Genomic DNA, 24,492 nt, shown 5'->3' on the forward strand with positions numbered 1-24,492 from the left:
TTTATTGAGCTCTTTCTCTGTGCCAGGCACAGAGTTGCAACTTTTTATAAACACGATCTCACTGAATTCTCACAGCTACTCTCCAAGGTGAGTCTTTCTTATCCCCATGGTACAGATTAGGTATCAGAGAGGTGATGAGGCTTTTCCAATATCAAAGCGAGTGAGTAACTAAGACCTGATTTGAACCAAGGTGTTTTTAACTCCAACGCACACACTCTAAATTAGGAATCAGTAGGCTTTTTTTTTTTTCTATAAAGGGTCAGATCATAAATATTTAAGGCTTTGCAGGGTCTCTGTCACAACTACTGGACTCTGTTGTAGAAACCAACCATGACAAGACAAGAACAAAGCGATGTGGCAGCGTGCCAGCACAACTCTGTTTACAAGCGGGGGAAGGGTTTGGCCTGTAATTTACAGATCCCTCCTTTAAGTCATAATTCTAGCTATGCTTTCCTAGAAGGGGATTAAACAAAGGAGGAGGAGGGGAGTAAAAGAAAAACATCCCAATGCGTGCTCATCAAATAAGAAAGACAGCAAGTGAATTAACTAGGTTTAAAAAGGCAAAATAGACAATGAAATTCTGGTGGGAGTTATGACTCTACTAATTCAAGTTTTCAACTGAATTATAACCATCACTGAAGATAACAGGAGAGTTTGATGCAGACAGGGAAGCCTGGTGTGCTGCAGTCTGTGGGGTCGCAGAGTCAGACGTGACTGAGCAACTGAACAACAAGGTATTCTGTTTGAACCACGGTCCCATTCACATTGTAATGATAGGTTTTCTCACCTGCCAACATGCGAACAGACCCACATAACCTTCATCCCAGCAGGCCCAAGGTAGGCAAGATTGAAGGACAAAGTAAGCCAAGGCATTCTGATTGCTAAAACTCTTCCTCTCTCCACCACTGAGCCTGAAAAGTTCAGTCTTTTCTTCCCAAGCAAATGTCTGAGTTCACTGGCAAGAGGTGAAAGACGTGAATCACAGGTCGGAGCCAACCCAGAGACATCTCCTGAAGCCTCGCTGAGGAAGTGAGCATACAGGGTGCCCAGCTGTTTAATCAGAGTGGCTCTCGAGCCTGAATATCAGCATTAAAGCAAAAGATCAACTCTCCAGAATCTTGAGCCTGGATTGAAAGGTAAGAGCTGAACTTTGGGAAGGTGGGAAGCAGGAACAAAGGTGGTTTCTGTAGTGCTTAGCTGGTATGTGAGCAAAGGCTGGTGTGGGCTGGAGCCGTGGAGGACAAGGCCTCCTCACTGCATAGATTTTTTCTCGGGCAGCCCTAAGGCATTAAAAACACGGTAGATAAAAATTCTTATTTCTCTCTTACCCTGAAGAAAGAATCCCTCTGGAAACAACATATGATTCTTATCTTAGACCAGTAGGTGAATTTTCCTCAGTCTGTATGTAATTTTCTAAATATGGGCTTTAAATGTTTGAAGAATGACAAAGATTCAAACCTTAGTCACAGTCCTTAACCTTCTCTTCTCCGAGGCCTGCATGTGTGATTTCTTGTAAAATCCAATTCTCATAAGAATGCTGCTGAGTCAGTTTAACCAGAGTCCCCACCTTTGACCTCTGATTAGGTTCCTCTGCCATCCCCCCAAGGTGACACCTTAGACTTTCGGCAAAGAATCCTGTGAGGTCAGTCCACCCAGAATCCCCCTCATCCATGATGTTTCCTCTTGGCAATTTTCTACCCACTGACCCCCAACCTACTCCTTAGCTATAAATCCCCACTTGTCCAGGCTGTACTTGGAATTAAGCCCCCTCTCTCTCCCCTTCTGCAAAATCCCATTACAGTAGTCCCTATGTTTATCACAGTGGTCTTGAGTAAAGCCTGCTTTGCCGTCTTGAACAAGTGTTGCTGAGTACTTTTTTTCCTTCTGACACAGAAAGGCAGCTCCAGCATGGTAGAACCAGCATCTGAAGGGGAATCTAGAGATGCGAGATCTGTGTTAACAAGCAATGATGTCCTGGGTACCTCTTCCCACTCTTTCTTTTTCTGAGCCTATTTTCTTATCGGTAACATAGCAAGTCAATTTCATACCTCTTCATCCATCTTTTTGTTGTCTGTTTAACATCTACTATATGTATTGTTTTTAAAGTCATATTTAATTTCCTTCCTACTATTATAAAAATTGATTTCTATCGAATACTTGGTATTTACCAGAATTGTGCCATATGCTTTCCATATGTTCTTATAGTTAATTCTCACAACATCCCTATGAGGACGAACCCTTCTGATTGCAGACTCACCAGTATGACAGCTCAGGTTCAGGAAAGTAACATAAATTGCCCAAGATCAACTGGAGAGTCAGTGGCAGAGTTGGAATTTGAGCGTGAACCTTTTCCCTTTGAGAACTGCACTGTCTTCATGAGCCTGGCACCCCGGTCAGGGTCTAAATGGAGAGGAAAATTGCAGATTCAAACTCTCTTACCTAACTTTTTATTATTACACCACCATTTCTCTCACTGGGTCAGTCTACAAAAGACCAGGGTGTTTTTCCTGGAGGAGATAGTGCTGGACCTGCCAGGGATGTTCAGTGCATGGGCTTTGCCCTTTGAGACACTTAAAACCCAGGAGAAATGATAAGACCCATGACTTTATCCATGCCCCAGGAGTCCTGATAACCCACAAAGTGAGGGTTCTGTCATCCTCAATTCCTTACAGTCATTTTTGTGCTAAACCAACAGCAAACAATGGCATCTGCAAATCTCTGGTTATTGGAGAATCTTTTCTCTTTGCTAAGGAGAGGCAGTCCCTTTATGGATGGACCAAGTCAACTTGAGTCTAGTGAGACAAGCCCTCCTTGAAACTAACAGTTAGAGATTTATTTTTTGAAATGACATATCCCTATTGGCTTGACAGGGAGGAGTTGCAGGCACGTGGTAGGATAAGAGCAGATTCCCAGAAACAGAAGAGCAAGGCTGGCAAAGTTACTGCTTTGTGCAGAGCTGGCGCTTGGGGTGGGGGAGAGAGAAGAGGAATGATTTTAATTATTGAATGTCTACTATGATCTATGTGCTTTTATATACACCAAGCATTAGGTCCTCACATACAGATGAGGCTAGCAAGATGGACAACGGGAATTTGCTGTATGACTCAGGGAACTCAAACAGGGGCTGTATAACAACCTAGAGGGGAGGGATGGGGAGGGAGATGGGAGGGGGGTTCAAGAGGGAGGGGACATATGTATATCTATGGCTGATTCATATTGATGTTTGGCAGAAACCAACAAAATTCTATAGAGCAATTATCTTTCATTTAAAATATAAATACATTTTTAAAAAAGAACATTGTTTCAATAAAAACTAAAAAAAAAAAAAAAAAACCCAAATAGGACTTCTGGTTCTTTTTTTTTTTTTTTTTTTCAATCTTTACCTCAGTGCCTGTGTAGACACCTTCCTACTCTAATTCAGATTTTCATGAAGCAAATGGCACTGGAATACCAGTATATTTAGGCTGTAAAAACTAATCCAGTACAGAACATACAGTCGGAACTCAATAAAATAGGATGAATTAACAACTCCTAATATGGTTTCAGACTTTATTTTTTGGGCTCCAAAATCACTGCAGATGGTGACTGCAGCCATGAAATTAAAAGACGCTTACTCCTTGGAAGAAAAGTTATAACCAACCTAGAGAACATATTGAAAAGCAGAGACATTACTTTGCCAACAAAGGTCCATCTAGTCAAGGCTATGGTTTTTCCAGTGGTCATGTATGGATGTGAGAGTTGGACTGTGAAGAAAGCTGAGTGCCAAAGAATTGATGCTTTTGAACTGTGGTGTTGGAGAAGACTCTTGAGAGTCCCTTGGACTGCAAGGAGATCCAACTAGTCCATCCTAAAGGAGATCAACCCTGGGATTTCTTTGGAAGGACTGATCCTAAAGCTGAAACTCCAGTACTTTGGCCACCTCATGTGAAGAGTTGACCATTGGAAAAGACTTTGATGCTGGGAGGGATTGGGGGCAGGAGGAAAAGGAGACGACCGAGGATGAGATGGCTGGATGGCATCACCGACTCAATGGACGTGAGTTTGAGTGAACTCTGGGAGTTGGTGATGGACAGGGAGGCCTGGTGTGCTGCAGTTCATGGGGTTGCAAAGAGTTGGACATGACTGAGCGACTGAACTGAACTGAACTGAATGTGGTTTCTCAAACTTAGATGTCATCTGATCCAATAGTTCCCCACTGGGGATATTTGGAAATATCTGGAGACACTTCTTGTTGTCACACAAGAGTGGAGGTATACCACTGGTATCCAGTGACTAGGATGCTGCTAGCATCCTGTAATGCCCAGGACAGGTCCACAAAAAAAATTGTGACCCTTAATCTTAATGTCAATAGTGCCGAGGTTGAGACATTCTAATCCAACCAAACGTGTTTCACTAGGAAACCACGACCCAGAGAGATGATGAGACTTGTCCAGGGCCTTATATCAACAGCTGGTTGATGACATCCCCTGGAACCTTCTACAATTGTTTCTTGCCAGACCTCAAGGCTAACCAGCCAGAAGGCTGCCTATGGTAAGAGAGACGGGTTCAGTGGGAAGGAAAGGTCATGTTGGCATGATGACCCAGGTAAACCAAACATAATCACACCAGTTCAAAAGGACCACAACTCTTCAGTCTGGGCCATCCCCTGAATAAGCAGCTAGGAAGGTTCTGGAACTAGGGGACCAGAACTCAGAACACAGAGTGTTCACCTAGAAGTCTTTACTGCCCACCAGCTTCGTCTTTCCACTCCTTCCTTTCCTTAGGGTTGCAAACTAAACACAACCATCAAGTCAAAATATTATTTTTCTTTTAATAATTAAATAGGCAAGTTAAAAATATTAATGATTAAGTGGTCATATTAAGTCAAGTAGAAATTGCCAAAAACTGAGTCTCTCTAAAACATATTAGTCATTTGCATTGTCTTTGTCACCAATCTACAATTTTTTGACCTCTTATGTGTCAAGAGACATGCTGGGACCCAGGGGAGAGATGGGCAGAAGGAGAAGAGGGTCTCCACCAGAAACACACAGAAGTTATATTCTTGACCCGAAAAAGCACTGAGTCCAAATGTGAGGGTCTCCTTTGCGATTGCCAGCACAGAGCAAAGCCCGCATTGCAAAACAGGTCAAACAAAGCACTCCTTACAGCTAACTAGCTAAACCTTGTATGAGTCACTCATTTTAAACACCTTTTAACACAAACATTCAACTTTAGCCCAAGAATTTGGACTTTACCACCTTGTATAATATTACTGGGATTTGGTTTGCCTGGTGGACATATTCTTCTATCCATCAAGCTTCAGGGGGGCGATTTTCAATGCCCTAGATAATACCTGGAATGGCAGGGTAACCAAGTGCAATATGAGACTTCATCTAACCAGAGCAGATGCTTGGACCCCAAGGCCCTCTAACCTAAGAGTGTAGACAGAGGGTCCCCCAAAAGGCAACTTTGAGCTAGAGTACCAGCATCTTTTCCAGTAAGTCTCTAAGCTGCATCTCAGTGGAAGATGGGGATCTCAGTTAACACAATTCTGCAAGATCAACTTTTATCTTGAAATTTTAATGAAAAATTAAACATCCTGATAACAGTGAGTACTAATGGCTTTTATTTCCATTCCAACTGCTTTCTGAGATGGATCATTCCCTTTTAGATTTTCATGAGTTTGACCCAGAAATTGGATATTCAAGGCATTAAACATACAGGAGCCTGGGCCGCCAAGAAAACAGTAGAGTCTATTTAAGGATTGGGCTGCCACAGGCAGCTAAGTGTCTTGGGGAAGTAAGTGGAATTTGAATACAGCAGCTCTGCCACTCTGCTGCAGACTGGAAAATCAGATACTAAGACAGATGCCCTAGGGGCTCCTGCTTGGGTTTGGACATAGGTGCTACTTTCAGTGATGAGCAGCTTTTTGGGCAATGATTCCCAAGCCTTGAACTATTGCTTTTTTATTCAGCCCAGTCAAAATATTCAAATTCAACTCAGCAGAAATTGACAGTCTACAAACATCATCATGTAATGAAAGAAAAGAATGTTTTAACAGCCCAACAAGCAGGACCGACAGCTTCTCAGAACAATGGGAAATTTCTCAAATTGAATATCCATGGCCATCTTAAAGAGCTGCTACTTTGTCCTCAGTTCTTATGTCATCATAGACTAGAAAAAACCTCATAGACCAGCACCTATTTGCAGTCTGGAGTCTGGGTATTGTGAGCAGCCACTGGAGTTGTGTGAAGAATTAGGCTTGAGACTCAGCTTAAACAGAGAAGATATTCCAAGGCAAGGATAGGCAGGAGTGGGGGTGAAAACGGGGGGACAGCAGTTTCCCTGAGAATAAGCTGCTCTGCTCTAGGGCTGCACTGTGTACACTGTAAGGCCATAGTACGTTGCTTGCTTAATTACCCATCTCTTCCATTGGGCTTTGAGTTCCTTGAGAGCAGTGTCTGCACCTTGTTGCCCCGAGTCACAGAGCTAATTAGATGTGGTTGTGTGGCAAGGGGGCACTGGAAGGAGCAATGGCAAAGCACAAGGGACACACAGTGCTGCTCCAAGGACCCATATGATCTGAGGATGTGGAGGGCACATTTTCTATTATCTAATCATGCATGCAGTTTCTGCCTGGTGGAGTGAAGGGGGCTCCACCTCCATCCTACCTGGCAGACTCATCCTGAGTATCAGCCCACGAGATAATTAAAATGTGCCCAGGAAGAGCTTGGCAGGGGTCAGGATTGCTGCTGCTTGGGCCAGGTGCCAGGGGCCCACTGAGCGATGGCTCAGGTCAGATCCCTTGGTCCCTGAAGCTGTTTGGGCTGGAGCAGGGCTACAAGCGGGAGCAGCCAGCCTCCTGCCCACTTGCTGCTCGAGCCTCCTGTTGTTGCCCTACTGCCAAGACTGAGAAGGGTTCTCAGTTCCAAGGTTTACACTTTTCCCAGGCTCTTGTTCCTCATAGTCACATTCTGGAACTGACTCAAAGGAAAACATCATTGACACTGTTACCAGGAGCTCCCAGGGTTAAGCTCCACAACAAGCTCCCCTTCCCTGCACAGAAAGTCCAGCCCACAGGAAAATGGATGTTGCTTTCTTTCAAGACTCATTTTGGGTGGTTTTTTTTTTTTTTGGTCAACCTGATTTCTGGCAGGACACTGAAGCCCAACAGACAGAGCCAACCTCAGCTGAACTTCCTGCCAGCCCCGCCGGCCACTGGATGGAAGCCAGATGCAAAGCTCACCCAGCAAATGCGCTGAGAGAAGGGGAGGGGAGGGTAGGGAGACAACACAGGAGCCCAGGAGTGATGACCAGGCGTTTTCATTAGCTGACTCAGTGTGACAACCAGGAGCCCCTTTAAACATCTGAAATATTGCTCAGAGGCTGAAGAACTAGGTTCCACGTTGATGGGATTAGCAAGGGTGTGGGTTCTGATAACTGAACGGTGAAGGTGAGTTTCCCATTGCAAACATCCTGCCATTTTCCTCTTTTGACCTGTTGGGGAGAATTGACCTCAGGGTACCACTCGCTATTTAAAGTCTTATTGGAAATGGTCTTGTCTCCTGTGTTATTTACGGCATGGCATCTCTTTTCCTTTCTCAACATCCAGTCTTTGTGACTGTCCCACCAAACAGGGTCTGAAATTCTGAATCCAGGTGAGGACAGTTACGTGCCTTAAGCTATCAGTCCTGCTGCCTGCTACCTACTGCCAAGCCTGCTCGCTTCAGTCATCACTGGCTAAAACGCTGATGGCCCTGGGAGGTCCTACGAAGCCTTGTTGTGACCAGCAAGCAACAGGTGGGAGTTGGCTAGCAGACATGAAAGCAAAAGAATGAAGCCCCAGCTAAGGAAGAGGGGGTGGAGGGAGAACTGATTTGTTTCTGAAGGGCATGGGCACAAGGTCCCCAGTGGGAAGGTGGAGAAGAACTGAAGATGTTGACCCTGTTCTTTCAGGAACCTAAGACTGACCATTTCCTTTCATCACTCTCTGCAGGCTCAGGGTTCCCGTCACCTCCTGGAACTTCTAGCTTTGTCTGGAAAAAATGCTAACCAGCTCCTTACAAGAGCTGTCACTGAAGCCCCAGCCAGAGGGCTCACAAAAGCCACTGTGTGCAGTGGGAAAGGAACATGGTGCTCCTGGGAGGCTGAGTGGGTGGGGAAGCGGGGCAGTCTTGAGCGCACTGCTGGGCAGCCAGAGAAGATGATGTGCCTGCCCCGAAATACTCGCCCCACCCTCGCCACTCTCCTCTCAGCCTGTCTGTGCTTGGAATTTCACCTCCAGAGATGACCGCCCCAGGTGGGTTAATCATCCAGGATGGAGGTTTAGGAACCTGGGGGAGAAAGACACAGAGAACCTGTTTTCTGCACCCCCAGTCACCCCTGCCATCCCTGGGAAGGGGTTAGGGATTTTCAGCTGATAGAAACAATCCCAGGAGAGAGAGGATACTGGACTCCAGGGACTGACCAGCTCCTCCTCTGTCCTCCTGGAGTTTGGGCCCGCCTCTCTCCAGCAGTGGAGGCAGCCAGGTGGAAGAGCACTGGACAGGGAGTCAGGAGGCCCCTGTTTCGTCTGCCTCAATCCTGCTGCAGGTCAAGGATTCATCAAACACCAGTCAGCAGCAACTCAGTCTTAGCAATCACTCAGCTCATCAAAGAGGACTTTCTCAACTAGCTCTCCACCCCCATCCGAATCAAGTCCTTTGTTCTTTTTTCTCATCACAGACAGGGACGACCTATTTATTTGTGTGATTGTTTTGTTCCTTTGTTTACCACCTCTCATCCCCCACCCTGTTGAACTGTAACCTCCCTGAGGGCAGGGAGCTTTCTCTGCCTCATTCTCCACTACATCCCAGCACCCCTCACACAGCAGGCACACACCGCTATTCATTGAAAGCAGATTCTTTATTACCAAGGTAACAGTTGGCGATGGACACGGAGGCCTGGCGAGCTGCGATTCATGGTGTTGCAAAGAGTCGGACACGACTGAGCGACTGAACTGAACTGAACCCCATGAAAGAAGTCTTAGAACCCTCTTACAGATGAGTAAACAGAGACTTAAACAATTTAAATAGTAAGTGGAAAAGGCAAACGTCAGCTGTGGATCTGAATGGCCCTTCCCCCATGCTCTACTACCCTTGTAACAAAAATTACCAGATGACCAGATAAGGGAGATACCCTTAACTGTGGGCATTGGCTTAGATTTTCAGGCTGTGATGCTGTAGGACCAGACGCCCAAGACGGCTGGAAAAGAGGAGGCGGGAGGAGGGAGACGGGTCTCTTGAGAACAGAGAGCAGCTCAAAGCCAGTGTCCCTAGGTAGGTGCCTAGTCTTACCACGTCAAGTGCTAGATCAGGATCAGGAACTATAACTCTGTGCACTGGGCTCACCCTCTACCTCTTCACATTTCCCTGAAAATTATGAAGCGGAAGCAGGATTCACTTTGATGAACTTCTCAGACCAATGACTCTGAAGAGTCTCAAGAAATCCAGCAGGCTCAGTAGAGAAAACTCCCTGGGAACCCCCCAGTATCAGCAGGAAGAACAATCTCCCATCCTGTGGGGCAGCCTTGTGGGACCAAGCCCTGATACCCTCCCACAGCAACTAACAGAGCAGGGACAACCTGGATACCAAGGCTTGAGAACTAAGACAACACAGATGGAAACGTTTGGAGATTAAGACAGCCACCGAGACAGGAGAAGGGCAATGCACTCGGCAGGGCTATTTCTTCATCTAAAGTGCATAGGGAAAAATCAGTTTTAAGAGTAACCATTTACCATTTGTCATTTAGTTGCTAAGACATATCCAACTCTTTTGTGACCCCATGGACTGTAGCCAGCCAGGCTTCTCTGTTCATGGGATTTCCCAGGCAAGAAGAATACTGGAATAGGTTGCCATTTCCTTCCCCAGGAGGTCTTCCTGATCCCATATCGGGATCAAACCCATATCTCCTGCATTGCAGGCAGATTCATTACCACTGAGCCACCTACCATAAAAGGCTTCTTTTCCACTTAATGCCAAAATAAAATTGTTTTGTTTTGTTTTGTTTTGCATCATATCCTCCCTCCTCAGCCACCTCCAGGTAAACGTAACAATTAGACAAGATAGAATCCATCCTTTCACCTCTCTTTCATCTTCACTCCGAGTGGTTGGTTAAGTCCCTGCTCACACCGCAAGGAGCCTTGCTTTCATCTGTAGCAAGGAAGTTCTTTGACATCAAGCTCTGTCTGCCTATCTCAAGCTCGAAACACACCACTGAGGTGGGACTATGATGAGGACAAGAATGGACAAAGCACACCAAACACAGATCCCAGACAAAGTGGGAAACAAATTCTCCTAAACAAGGAACTCAGCCCACTCTTCCTTATCTGATGCCAACATCACAAGGATCAGTACCACTGAGAAACACTTCTGAAGATCAGATGTGACAATGTTTCCAGCTGAAGCAAATGGATTTCTCAGCAAGTGTGCAAAACCCTCTCAGTAGTGAGCCAGGGAGGAGGATGACAAAGAGGCCAAGAGAGCAGCTAGACCTGGAAGGATTTCATGGGGACAGAAGCACGCAGACCTAATGGCGAATTACCTACCATCGAGCTCACACCTCTCCAGGAGCAAACGTCTCAGGCCTTGGCTCTGCCTTTCCATAGAATCCCAAGACTCTGACATCTCTTTCTTTCTACTTCCTTCCTCCACGTCCTCTGCCTTTCCCGGGCAGTTCTCCACCCCAGCCCTGCCCCAGCCCTCCCACCCCAGCCCCATTTCCTAAGGAATCAGAATCCCCTCCCACTCCCAATTTTTTTTTTGTTTAAATACCTGTATCCTTGACTCTGTGCTGCTTGAGGAATTATTTCCAAACAGCTGATAAGCAAAGCCGATGGAGACTCTGAAGAAGACTGCCCCAGTCTGAGTGGGGGATGAAAGAAAATCTCCTCTGGGTGCTTGTTTGTATGGCCAGAAATGGAAGGACTTTGGGTGCTCGGTAGTAACCTTGGGAAAAAAAAAAAAAAAAATCCCCAGGCAGCAACAAACTCTCCCAACACAGTTTTGAAACACCACTGGAGGAGGAAGCCCTCTTTGATCAAATAATAACCAGCCAGAGATAAGGCCTGCTAGGCCGAGCCCAGCCGGCCAATCACATACTTCCTTCCCACTGCAAGGACAAACAGACCCAGGCTTCTCACTCACCCAGGAGTGAGTTTCAGGGCTTGTTATAATTTAATGATGCTGCCACTGGTGTCTTTTTGACTTCGCCTGGCAGGGCTTTCTGACTAGGAAGTGAAGCTCGCAACTCAGGAACCTCACACTCAGTGGAGGCACCCGGCCAAGGGCCTGCAGCTGAGGACCCTGCGTGATCACACGACACCCAGCTTCCCATGCTGGTGCTCCCACCTCACCCGAGAGAATCCTCACTGCAGTTGGGGAGCAACTGGGGTCAGCAGGGGGTGAGCACATTTGACTCGTTAACTGTGACCCAAAGAGGTGGCGGAGACCCCTATGACTCACCCTCATGTGTTGGAGATGCTTCACGGGCATTTCTTAGGGGTCCTTTGTAAGCAGTGACTTTGAGCTCTTCTCTATCCTCCAGCCTTCCCAGTCACCCTCCGCTTCCAATGCTATCACTGCTCCCTTAGGCCACAGAGGTATATATAGAGAGAGGGTGGGTTCTGGAAACTTAACAGGCCTTAGAGTGACTAATGGCCCTCCAGCTCTTTTCCAGGTCATTGTGAGGCTCTTACTGGCCCTGAGGAGGTGTATACAAACCTTTCAGTAGTACTGTTATATTAGAGGTTAATATCTAAAGGAACCCAAGGAGCACCCTCTTTGGCTTTTCTCTGTTTTCATTTTTTGATGTGGACCAGTTTTTAAAAGTTCTTATTGAATTTGTTACAGTATTGTTTCTGTTGTATGTTTTGGTTTTTTGACCTCAAGGGATGTTGGATCTTAGCTCCTCCACCAGAGATTGAACCTCCTGCATTGGAAGGCAAAGTCCTAACCACTGGACCATCAGGGAAGTCCCAAGAACCCTTTTGTTAGTAAGGAACACTTAGCATCGATTTTAGGACATTTCATCACCCCCAATAGCAACCCCTTTCCACTAGCAGTCATTCCCCCTCCCCCAACCTCCCATCAGGCATTCACTCAACAATATTTATTCAGCATCTATCACTGGAGGAGTGCCAGGGGTGCATTCTCCACCCTCATGAAACAATGCTCTAGCACAGGAGGCAGGAGTTTAATAGAGTCCTCAGTGCATGGAGCCAACAGCAGAGCAATAAAGGGGGCTTGTCACAGAGGATCTGCTCCCGTCCCAGGGCAATAAGGGAGAAACCAGCAATGGTGCAAGGGACATGGACTCAAGTCAGAGAGCTCGGTGCAGCCAAATCCTCCCCAAGGGAACTTCCTGCAGATATCAGACTAGGGGGGAAAAGAGGAAAAGCAAAATTGTATCTTCTCTCCTTTAAAAAAAAAGTCTCTTTTATATACATTGGGCTTCCCTGGTGGCTCAGACAGGAAAGAATTCACCTGCAACGCAAGAGACCTGGGTTCAGTCCCTGGGTTGAGACGATCCCATGGAGGAGGACATGGCAACCCACTCCAGTGTTTCTACCTGGAGCATCCCCACAGACAGAGGAGCCTGGCGGGCTACTGTCCATGGGGTCACAAAGGGTCAGACACAACTGAAGTGACTAAACACAGCATATCTGTACAGTCTTATGAAGAATAATTCCCATACGATGCTATTCTCCCATTTAAAGTATATCATCCAACAATTTCTAGTATATTCACACAGCTGTACAGAATCAGTATTAGAACATTTCATCACACCCCCTCCCGACCAAAGAAATTAGCAGTCATTCCCCATTCCTGCCCTCCATTCCCACCTCTGCCAGCTCTTGGCAACCCCCAATCCTCTTTGTCTCCCACGGATTTGCCTATTTGGGACGTTTTACATAAATGGAATTATACACTATGTGGCTTTTGTGACTGGCTTCTTTCTCTTGCCTCGATGTTTTCAAGGTTCACTTCATTGTTTTTTATTACTAAATAATGTTCCATTGTAAGAATATATGACAATTTGTCTTTCTATTCATCCACTGATGGACACTTGGATTGTTTCCACTTTTTTTGCTGTTACAAATAATGCTGCTATGGACATTCATGCTCACATCTCCACTCCCTTTTTGTCCTCCGATTCGCAATCTCATAGCAGGGGAATAAGAAGGAAACAAAGCAAGTGCGAGAACTCGCTTTTGAAAGACATCTCTCTAACTGGAAGGTGGAATAGCACAACCGCGGCTGAGCCTCTATCTGTGCACATTTTCACAACACGTAAAGCACTATCATATATTCTCTTTTGTGTAATCCTCTCTTCAACCCCAGGGATGAGGGAGGTTTCATTTTTATTGCCATTTTAAAGATACGATCATAAAGAATAAGAAAATTGAGTAACTTGCCAAAAGTCACCCAGTAAATAACTGAGCCAGAATTGAGTTCTCTGTACTTTTACTCCAGCTCTTCACACACAAAACAGGCTTTATTCTTCTTTTATTTACTCAGACTTGGCTTCCAAGATGCATAGCTGAAGGGCGTAGGGGTACAGAGGAAGAAGAGAAATGAAAGAAAAAGAGATTTGGCATTATTTATGGAGAAAGTGGAAATTAGGCCAACAAATAGTTGTCATTGCATTTAAAACACTTGTACTTAAGGCTCAGGAAGATTAAATATCTTATCTAAAGACACAGAACTAGTGAGCCAGCCATTGCTGATTTAAAGGCAGCTACATGATTTCCAAACACAGGCTAGATTAGCTTGTTTTCTTCCTAACATCTAACCAAGAGTGGTAGAGCTCTTGGTTATTCAGGTGGAAGGATTAACTTTGGAAAGAGCACTGCAGGTGAGGATGGGCCTGGGTGATAAAGAGGCCATACACAGTAGGGAGTGCAGAAGGGGATAAAAGAACATGAGAGTCTGAAGATGCAGAGAAAAGACAACTATGGAGGGAAGAGCAGAAAAGCAAAACAGAAAGAATGTGGAGCAAGCCCAGTTGAAAGGCTGGCCAGGTTCCCAGCTTGTCTCATGGCCAGGAATGTTTCATCCAAACCCTTGCGGTCGCTTGATAAACAATATGAACAGATGTTCTGGGTGCAACAGTGTGGGAAAAATATCAACCAGGGACAGAGCTAGAGAATCCATCCATCTTCTCATCCCCTGTCCAGTCCCAATCAAAGAGCCCAGCCCTGCCCCACCCAAGAGGGATTTCCCCAGAAGCAGGTGGGCAAAGATCTCTATGGGGGAGAGATGAGGTCAAACAGACTGGGTGAGCACAGGTGATGGCTGGACACAGCTTACCTCCCTCTGAGGTGGAGATTCCAGAGCAAAGTGCTTCTCACCTGGGAGTAGGGATGACAGCGTGAACAGCAGGGGTGTGGACATGCCAGCGGTCTGGAACCAACAAGGCATCTCACGGCTCTGGCTCTTGACTCATTGCACCACGACCATGCCAACTGTACTGGGTTTCCTTAGGCCTATTATCTGCAGAGTTCAGTACACAGCAGGCAAACCCCTGTCAGGAAAAGTGGGTTAGAAAATCTCTTTAAGGTTGTGCAGCAGACCTAAACTAGTCCCAGGCCCCTTAAAGCTGTGAGCCGTCTACAAGATCCACTTCTGGAAAACGATGGGCTATCTTCGGAAAGTCTGCATCACGAGCCAGGTCCCAACAGACGCTTTCCCTGTCACATTTTCTCTTTACAAAAACCTATAGGGTAGAAATGGGCTTCCAAGGTGACTCAGTGGTAAAGAATCTACCTGCCAAAGTAGGCAATGCAGTCCCTGCATTAGGAAGATTCCCCTGGAGAAGGAGATGGCAACTCCCTCCAGTATTCTTGCCTGGAAAATCCCACCGAGAAACCTGGCAGGCTACAGTCCATGGAGTCGCAAAGAGTCAGACACAGCTTATTGACTCAGCCTACACGCATGCATAAGGTAGGAATATTTATACCCATTTCACAGAATAAAGGGTTGCTCTGGTGGTTCAGATGGTAAAGAATCTGCCTGCAATGAAGGAGACCCGGGTTCGATCCCTGAGTCGGGAAGATCCGCTGGAGAATGGAATGGCGACCCACTCCAATATTTTCCATGGACAGTCCATGTGGTCACAAAGAGTCAGATACAACTGAGGGACAAACACTTTCACAGGATGAAAAAGTAGAGCTCAGATAGATTAATTAGTTCACTTGAGGTCACACACTTAATGGGTGGCAGAGCGGGAACTTAAGCTTAAGGCCATCTGACTCCAAAGCCCATAATCTTTCTATTTCTTGTTTCCACTCTTTTCTTAGATTCATTTTTTTCTGTCTCTGACAAGCTGCCACTTACTCCCATTCTTCCTTCAGTGATTTTTCTAGCACTCGCCAAATCATGTGTGTGCATATGAAATATAACACATGCATCTAAATTCATACTCACACGTATCTGTGAGAATATATATCTGCGTACACATATTCACATATATGCCCCTTGCTTTTAGCTATGTGTGTTCTGTTGCCTTCATAGAAGGGAACAAGTGCCTTTTCTTTTAACTTCCTTGAGGCTGTGGATAAGTCTGTCCCGAGATGCCTGAATGGATGTCAGCTGTTGGAAAAGACCCTGATGCTGGGGAAGATTGAAGGCAGGAGAAGGGGATGGCAGAGGATGAGATGGCTGGATGGCATCACTGACTCAATGGGCATGAGTTTGAGCAAGCTCTGGGAGTTGGTGAAGGACAGGGAAGCCTGGCATGCTGCAGTCCATGGCGCTGCAAAGAGTCCCACGACTGAGCAACTGAACAACAGCAACACCGAGCAGAGAAACTGGCTCCTGTGAACAGGGCAATTTCCCTACTGCAGGCATCTTCTGAAGACCTGGTCCTGGGATGGGGTTTTCCTAAGGGTTTCTGAACCTGACACTCAGGCTTAAGATTCTCAAAGACAGAATTTTCAACAAACAAGGAAAGATCAGAGAATCCTGGCCCAAACCTAGAACCAGCAAGTCAAACACTGGTCCACAGCAAAATGGTTCTGCTGCTGCTGCTGCTGCTGCTGCTGCTGCTGCTGCTGCTGCTGCTGCTGCTGCTGCTGCTGCTAAGTCGCTTCAGTCATGTCTGACTCTCTGTGACCCCATAGACGGCAGCCCACCAGGCTCCCCTGTCCCTGGGATTCTCCAAGCAAGAACACTGGAGTGGGTTGCCATTTCCTTCTCCAGTGCATGAAAGTGAAAAGTGAAAGTGAAGTCGCTCAGTACTGTCTGACTCTCAGCAACCCCATGGACTGCAGCCCACCAGGCTCCCCCGTCCATAGGATTTTCCAGGCAAGAGTACTGGAGTGGGGTGCCATTGCTTTCTCCAGAAATGGTTCTACTAACCTCAGATACAGCACTCCTAACTTCTGTACCAAGCTATGTGATCTTGGGCAAGTTCTTAAGCACTCCACCTTTCCACTATCTTTATTTGTTTATTTAGTTTTTGGTTGCATGCTGCAGCTTTCAGAATCTTAGTTCCCCAACCAGGGATCGAACTCCGGCCCACAGCAGTGAAAACTCAGAGTGCTCACCACTAGACCACCAGGGAATTCCTTCATCTGCCTTAAAACAGAGGTGCTTCATAGGATTGCTGTAAGCATTGGCTGCATTAAGATATGTAAGTTCTTACAGGAGAGCACAGCATGTGCCAAGCTCACAATAAATGTTGACAACGTCCCCTCTCAGGTCCACTGGAGACTCCTGACAAATCTGTCCATGGAGCTTCAAGCTGTGGCTCTCCACTTCTCAAGCCAACCCATCTGGTAATAGTCAGGCCAGACAACTCCTTCTGAAAGCTTTTGCTCACAGGAGCAAGTTTGCACTCTGATTTTAGCCTCTTCTCATTTCAACAATTGATGGAATAGTCTTGCCTTGAATATGAACTTTCAGTGCCTCTGCAGTGAGTCCATGCACTGGGATCAGGTCCCTGAAACCACAGACTCTGGAGACAGATGGTCAGTCTTCAAATCCCGTGTTGCCACTTATGTTACTACAGTCACACCACTCTACCTCTTTGTGCCTCAGCTTTCTCATCTGTAAAATGGGGATAATAATGGTGCTTAAAGTATCACTGTGAGGATCAAATGAGTTAACTTATGAAAAGTTCTAAAAACAGCTCCTAGCATATATTAAGGTCTATAATAGTATTATCATCATGACTCTTATTTTTACTGTAGAATTTAAAATATTTTAATTGTGGTAAAATAGTTATTGCATATCAGTTAGCATCATTTCTATTTTTAAAATTTTTATTGAAATATCATTGATGTACAGTATTATATAAGTTACAGGTATACAATATAGTAATTCACAATTTATTGTTATTATAAAATATTGGCTACATTCCCCATGTTGTATATCTTTATAGCTTACTTTAAATTTAATAGTTTATACTTCTTAATCCTCTTTGCCATGTGATGCGAAGAGCCGACTCATTGGAAAAGACCCTGATGCTGGCAAAGATTGAGGGCAAGAGGATAAGGGAGCGACAGAGGATGAGATGGTTGGATGGCATCACCGACTCGATGGACATGAGTTTGAGCAAGCTCCAGGAGATGGTGAAGGACTGGGAAGCCTGGCGTGCTGCAGTTCATGGGCTCACAAAGAGTTGGACACAACTGACTGAACAACAATTTCTTAATCTCCTATCCTTTCCTGGCCCCCCTTTCCCTCCATCGTCATCATTTTTAAGTGAGAGTTCAGTGGGATTAAGTATATTCGCATTATTGTGCAAACATTATCACATTCTCTCCACATGGAAACATTTTTCATCTTACAAAACTGAAACTCTGTACCCATTAAACAGCAGCACCTCACCTCCCCTCCTCCCAGGCCCTAGAATTCATCATGCTATTGACTCTTTCTGCTTCTATGAGTCTGACTATTCTAGGGACCTCACAGAAGTGGAATCATACAGTATTTGTCCCTTTGCAGCCACTGTATTTTCCTGAGCATCTAAGTCTTCAGGGTTCATTTATGTGGTAGCATGTGTCAGAATTTCCATCTTAAGGCTGAACCATATTGTATGCATAGACCACATTGTGTTCATGTATTCATCCATCCATGGATTCTTGAATTGCTACCGTGTTTGGCTATTATGAATAATGCTACTGTGAACAGGGATGTATAATATCTCCCTGAGTCCCTGCTTTCAATTCTTTTGGGTTTATACCCAGAAGTGGAATTTCTGGATCATATCACAATTCTGTGTTTAATATTTCTGAGGAACTGCCATATTATTTTCCACAGTAGCTGTGCCATTTTACATTCCGAACCAACAGTGCTCAAGGGATCCAATTTCTCTACATTCTCCCCAACACTTGTTATTTTCTGGAGTTTTTGTTTGTTTTGTTTTTATAGTATCCATCCTAATTAGTGAGAGATGGGATCTCATTGTGGTTTTGATTGGCATTGTCCTAGTGATTAGTGATGCTGGGCATCCATTCACGCACTTATTGGCCATTTGTATATCTTCTTTGGAGAAATGTCTGTTCAAGCCCTGTACGCATTTTTAAATAAGGTTGTTTGCTTATTTGTTGTTTAGTTCTCATCGCGATTCCTAAGCACTGACCCCTGTAATCTATATTATTTGGAGTTTGGTAGCATTCAGAAAGCAATGGCACCCCACTCCAGTACTCTTGCCTGGAAAATCCCATGGACGGAGGAGCCTGGTAGGCTGCAGTCTATGGGATCACTAAGAGACGGACACGACTGAGCAACTTCATTTTCACTTTTCACTTTCATACATTGGAGAAGGAAATGGCAACCCACTCCAGTGTTCTTACCTGGAGAATCCCAGGGACGGGGGAGCCTGGTGGGCTGCCGTCTATGGGGTCGCACAGACTCGGACACGACTGAAGCGACTTAGCAGCAGCAGCAGCAGCAGCATTCAGAAAACAAAAACTGCTTGTTTTCTAAATAGCTTACAGGGAAAAAAACCAACTTCTTAAAATTGCTGACAGAAAATGAAAAGAAAGTCCAAGTTATTGAATTCAGTGCCTTTCCTTCTTTGTACTTGTATAAACTCTGAGACATCAGGGTATTAGCATGAAATAGTGTTTGCCACCAAAAGAAAAACACTTCCTGCTATTAAATAGATATCCAGGGAATTTTATACAAACGGCCAATACACTGAGGCAATTAATACAGATCTTGAGACATAAGAATGTTAATAATAATATAAACTGAAAAGACTGACAAAATTCAACTCAAAAGGCCCATAATTGGAAGTAATAAAAGCTATCACCATTTCCAAATTTAAAGTGCAAAAAAAAGATGCAAGGTCTGTGTGTGTGCAAGACGGATTTTTTATGTTTGTGTGATGTTATGTATAGATTGTGCAAGAAAGAAAGACTGTATTGTGTACACGTTTAAACAATCAGATGATATAACTTAATTCTGGAATAATCGGGCAATTCAAGAATTGGTACTCTGTTTGGTCTTTTATCACCTAGTTATTTAAGCAAGCATTTCTCCCTTGAGATATTAATAGATTCTGAACATATGAAAATGTCACTGCATTTCATGGCAGAAAACCAAATGCACCAAACATCATTTCCTGTGTATTCTGTGAAAGCAGAAAGCACAACCAATGCATTTCTTATTTTTCTAGTTAGACTGGAAAGTACGGGGGCAGAAATCATGCTCTGGGGCTCTTTAATTTTCCTCCACATTGCCTAGCAGAGATCTCCCACATTATAATATGAACATGATTGCGGCTAGCTACTGGGCTAAGCACTCTATAAAACTCTAGCAGCCCTGCAGAATAGATATCATTATGCCCACTTGACAGATAAGAAAACTGGGGCTCAGGAAATTTAAATGTGTGATAGTATTGTGGATATGTTTTAAAAGAAGAACAGTGTCCTTATTCTTCAGAGATTTCACCAGTGAAATTATAGGAGGTTAGGGTAGGAGGAGCCTGGTGGGCTGCAGTCCATGGAGTCGCTAAGAGTCGGACAGGACTGAGCAACTTCACTTTCACTTTCATGCATTGGAGAAGGAAATGGCAACCCACTCCAGTGTTCTTGCCTGGAGAATCCCAGGGACGGGGGAGCCTGACGGGCTGCCATCTATGGGGTTGCACAGAGTCGGACACGACTGAAGCGACTTAGCAGCAACCGCAGCAGCAGGGATTTGCTCCAAAATAGTACAAGAAGGGGGAGCTGGATGAGGCTGAAGGTGAAACAGAATTTGCAGTGAGCTGATAATTGTCGAAGCTGTGTTATGAGTGCATTGATGGTCTATTATATGATCTGTTATTCTATTTTTTCATGTTTTTTTCTATGTAGTGTTTTCCTATTGTGTGTGTGTGTGATAAACGGAAAGGCAAGACTTTCCACTACTACCTCATGCTTCACAGAGCTCCTGAAATGAATAGCTTCGTCCATTGTTTTCACCCCGCCATAGGAGCCCCACACAGTCTCACATGCCTCTATAGGATTTTTTTTTAATGACTCATCAGTCTACAAGGCCCTTCAATATCGTAAGTTTGTTGATCCAAATTACTGTACCTGGCATGGAGCCTGGTAGTTGATAGGTATTGGGTGAATGTCAAATGGATGGAGGCAACACGTGGGCGTGGGGCAGGCTGAAATGACGCAGAACACCTGGTACACACACCTATCATATTGCCTAATGGGAACATCCTAAGCTCTCCTCTAAGGACCCCTCTTTGAACCACCAGCACACATCACCCCCCACAATCTCACGGGACTCCATTACTCTCCTGTTATTATTGCCTTGGCCATTATTTAATGCACATTCCCTCGCTGAGGTGTGCATGTTTGGTCCTCCCAGCTGGACAATGAGCTCCGAGGGATGGGAACCATGTTCCTCAGATCTCTGTAACCTCCAGGCTGAGCATGGACCATGACACAGGGGCTACAGGCAAATACCGCACATCATGGTAGCCACAGACGTGCACAGCTCAGCTGCACCGTCAAGGGAACCTGCTGCAGGAGCATGGTTGACTGACAGCCTCTAGGTGCCGCCTCTTTGGACCACGGCATGTTCCCGCCAGTGCCACACTTCTCGCTGGGCTGCTGCTGGCCAGTGGCTGGGCATGGCGGGGCCCTAGAGCCAGTCCCTTCCTGCTCGCTGTGACATTCTTTCACCAGCTCAGCAGAGATGTTCCAAAGCTGCTCTGTGGTCTGAGGCTCTTCCTACTGAATACCACCTTCCCCCTCTCCTGCCACAGGGCTCAGATCTGCATCCTGGTCCAAGGCTTGCCTACGTCTGCTCCTTCCCCTTTATCCTCCAGAAGCATCCCCCTAATAAATCTCTGGCATATCTACTCCTTTAGCATCTGTTTCTCCAAGGACCCAAAGAACCTGAGCTCTGATAACATCCAGGGACTTTCACAGTTCCATACATGTGTAAAAAATGCTATCAACCTCCCAGGGGACATCAGAACCAATGTAAATAAACTAAATAAATTGCACACTGCACCAAGCTGCTCTCTTCTATGCTGAAGTCACAAGCCGCAGTAGAGTGAATCAAGGTTCCCTATTCAGTTACATGTGACCACGGAGACCTTGAGCAGAGCACTTTACCTTGCGGTGCTTCAGTTTATTATTATTATTATTATTATTATTATTATTATTATTATTATTATTTAAGTGAGGCTAATAAGATCTTCCTTCTGTTGAAATAAATGCCTAGGCTCAAGATGGAGACACTCCTGTCCTGGATGCCACATCAGCAACCTGAATCTTAGGTAATATTAATTTCCCTGTAATGTTCCACTTGTATAACCACTCACCACTCCTCAGGCACCAAGCCACCTCTGGGCTCTATATTGTTGTTTTTCCTTTTTCCTTATTAAGGAAGGCCATCAGTGGGCAGAGGATGAGAGGGGAAGGAGAAGGGATTTGCAGAGCATAAGAAGTAGAACCCAGAGGTTGGAGAGGAGTGGGGAGCTGTTTCTCGTTGGAAACATAGAAGGAGGCTTGGAAGAGATGTGGGGAAGTTTTACAATGCCTGGCATCCAGGTTACACCCTAAATCCATATGACCCTGGGCACACCACTCACTTTCTTGAGCATCTCCATGTCAGAAAGGGCAATTGGTGGTCTAAATGACCTCCAAATCCATTTAAGTGCCAACATCTATGATCCTATCTACCCCAGCCAGCATCTTCCTCTTTTTTTTTTTTTTCGGTACAGACATTTTATTTATTTATTTTTAATTTTATTTTACTTTACCAATACAGTATTGTAAAGCATCTTCCTCTTTTACTTCTTGTGGACCCTTTCTGGATGCCTCTGTAGGAAAAATGATTTAAGGTGTTAACATAATGTGGTCCTTGAAGAAAGGAGAGTCTTTTAAACATGAACTTTTACTTCTTAAAGAAAGTTAGTTTCGGGGATGAAGGAGCATAACAGAATTGATTTCTCGAGTCTATTCTTTTCAACTAATCCCTGAGCCCTCTCTCCTGCCCCATCCCCCTCTCTGGCACCTCTCCTTCCTGGAGCCCAGTCATTGCCTGTCCTTTTTCTTCTCTTGCTCAAGTGACTCACCTGATAGGCTGTGAGGTCAAAGCCCCTTCAGTTCCTACAGTCACCAAGTGGCCTTGGCTTTTAGCCCTCTGGCCTCCCACCAAGCGGAAGCTAAGATTATCCTCTCTAGAGATTTCTTCCTGGTCGTGCTGTTCCCCCTGGATGAAGAAGATGGATTGAGCCAGGCGAACGAGACATGAACTGAAGGCATTCACTGAACACTTGGCTCTCATCCTGCTGCTGCAAGTGGCCAGGCAGAGGTCAAGGTTCCCACCCCCAGCCCCAACCATTGCGCAATGACACGCCAAGGAGAACCACGTAGCAAGCACTTGGTGACTTTTGAAACCACAAACAGTTCAGGTCAATGTGATCTGAAGACTTATTGGGCAACCATAGTACCCTTTCCTCTTCTTTTTCTGCCTTGCCACGAGACTCCCTGAAGACCCACTATCTGCTCAGACAGGCAAGAACACCAGCTTCTCAATTATAAGAGACCACATCAGCAAGCATATAGTTCAACTAATTGACCACCTCCTGTTAGCAGACATGAGCAGAACCATAGCCTCCTCACTAACCATTTCCAGATCTTTTCAAACAAAACCTTTCTTTCAAAAGTTTAATCTTACCACTGGACTGAGATATGAGGTAATAACAATGGATGACAGGCAGCTGAAAATACCCTTTAAGTGAAAGAGTACTGTAGTATCATTTTGACCACTCTGCTTAACATTTTAAAAAACAAACATCGTTCTGTGTTCATGCATTCTGTGAAGACCTCTAAATCAACAGTCTCAGAAATTCTATTTCAGACATTCTGTAACCAAGAGATCAGAGAGTTAAAATCAGACAATCAAACCACTAATTTATTGAGTATCTACATTTCATAAAGCACTGTGCTATGAGCCGATACACAGAAATATAAAGCTTAGCTCTTGATTTGAGGATGGTGAGTTGGTCACTGAAGGAGGTTCAAAGACATAAAAATCACAAACCTACATAAAAATCATTGAGTGAAAATAGCCAGAGGTTATGAACTCCCACTGAAATGAACCTGTGAATAGGTACCTTCCTGGATTAAGCATATTATTGTGAACATGGCCCCACCAAGTTCAATAATAGAAAGAAAGTGAAGTCGCTCAGTGTCTGACTCCTTGCGACCCCATGGACTGTAGCCTACCGGGCTCCTCTGTCCATGGGATTCTCCAGGCGAGGGTACTGGAGTGGGCTACCATTTCCTTCTCCAGGGGATCTTCCCAACCCAGGGATCAAACCCGGTCTCCCGCATTGCAGGCGGACGCTTTACCATCTCAGCCACCAGGGAAACCAATAATGAGAGCTGGTAATTTTGCATGGAGCATGGAGAGATAAAGGACAGACTTATTTAACACTGAATTCTATATGAACCTCAAATCAGGAGCGCAATCATTAATAGTGGCTGGAAAACTCACAATAAAGATTTAAACAAGTTCTCACTTAATAAGAATTCCGAAAGTAGACAGCTCAGAGCTGGAGACACTATCATGATATTTTATAAACAGTTTCTACTTTGCTTGTGGATTTATCCTATATTTTAAAAATGGCTGCTGCACTCTAGGCATCACACCCTCATTCAAAGAAGAAAAAAGAAAGGGTAGTGTAAACAGCGAAAGTTTTCCCTTTTTATTTTCTTTTTATTTGGGAAGAGAAGCCTTTCTCAGATATACGCTTTCATTCTCTTGAGCAGAAGAAATAACATGACCATACCCAGCAAGCTTCCCCTGTGACTCAGATGGTAAAGAATCCACCAGCAATGCAGGAGACCTGGGTTTGATCCCTGAGTTGGGAAGATCCCCTGGAGAAGGGAAAGGCTAACAACTCCAGTATTCTGGCTTGGAGAATTCCATGGACTGTATACTCCATGGGGTTGCAAACAGTCGGACATGACTGAGTGACTTTCACTTTCACACCCAGCAGCAAGGGAA

At 45.1% G+C, this 24,492-nt stretch overlaps 1 protein-coding gene and 1 long non-coding RNA gene across 6 annotated transcripts in view; both read right to left on the bottom strand.

Moving 5' to 3' along the window:
* GPAM (glycerol-3-phosphate acyltransferase, mitochondrial) overlaps positions 1-10,808 on the bottom strand; it is a 68,654-nt gene extending 57,846 nt beyond the window's left edge. For 4 of the 5 annotated variants that reach the window (XM_042238975.2, XM_060404468.1, XM_042238977.2 and 1 more), the window contains exon 1: positions 10,566-10,678. In XM_042238975.2, the coding sequence (XP_042094909.1) occupies positions 10,566-10,644 (79 nt within the window). In that variant the 5' untranslated portion in view covers positions 10,645-10,678. Of the gene's footprint in view, positions 1-10,565; positions 10,679-10,791 lie in introns of those variants that run through there. The other variant, XM_012102928.5, reaches the window with a different exon arrangement.
* Positions 10,809-12,757: 1,949 nt separating this feature from the next.
* LOC132658388 (uncharacterized) lies at positions 12,758-22,734 on the bottom strand. Its single transcript, XR_009597982.1, has 5 exons — positions 22,553-22,734; positions 22,238-22,297; positions 18,819-18,955; positions 14,370-14,542; positions 12,758-13,558 (listed from the first exon to the last, which is right to left on the bottom strand). It is a non-coding gene; the product is annotated as an uncharacterized LOC132658388 (long non-coding RNA).
* Between the last annotated feature and the right edge of the window lie 1,758 nt (positions 22,735-24,492).

This window comes from Ovis aries, chromosome 22 (genome assembly GCF_016772045.2).
Source record: "Ovis aries strain OAR_USU_Benz2616 breed Rambouillet chromosome 22, ARS-UI_Ramb_v3.0, whole genome shotgun sequence".
In the NCBI taxonomy this organism is placed as follows: domain Eukaryota; kingdom Metazoa; phylum Chordata; class Mammalia; order Artiodactyla; family Bovidae; genus Ovis; species Ovis aries.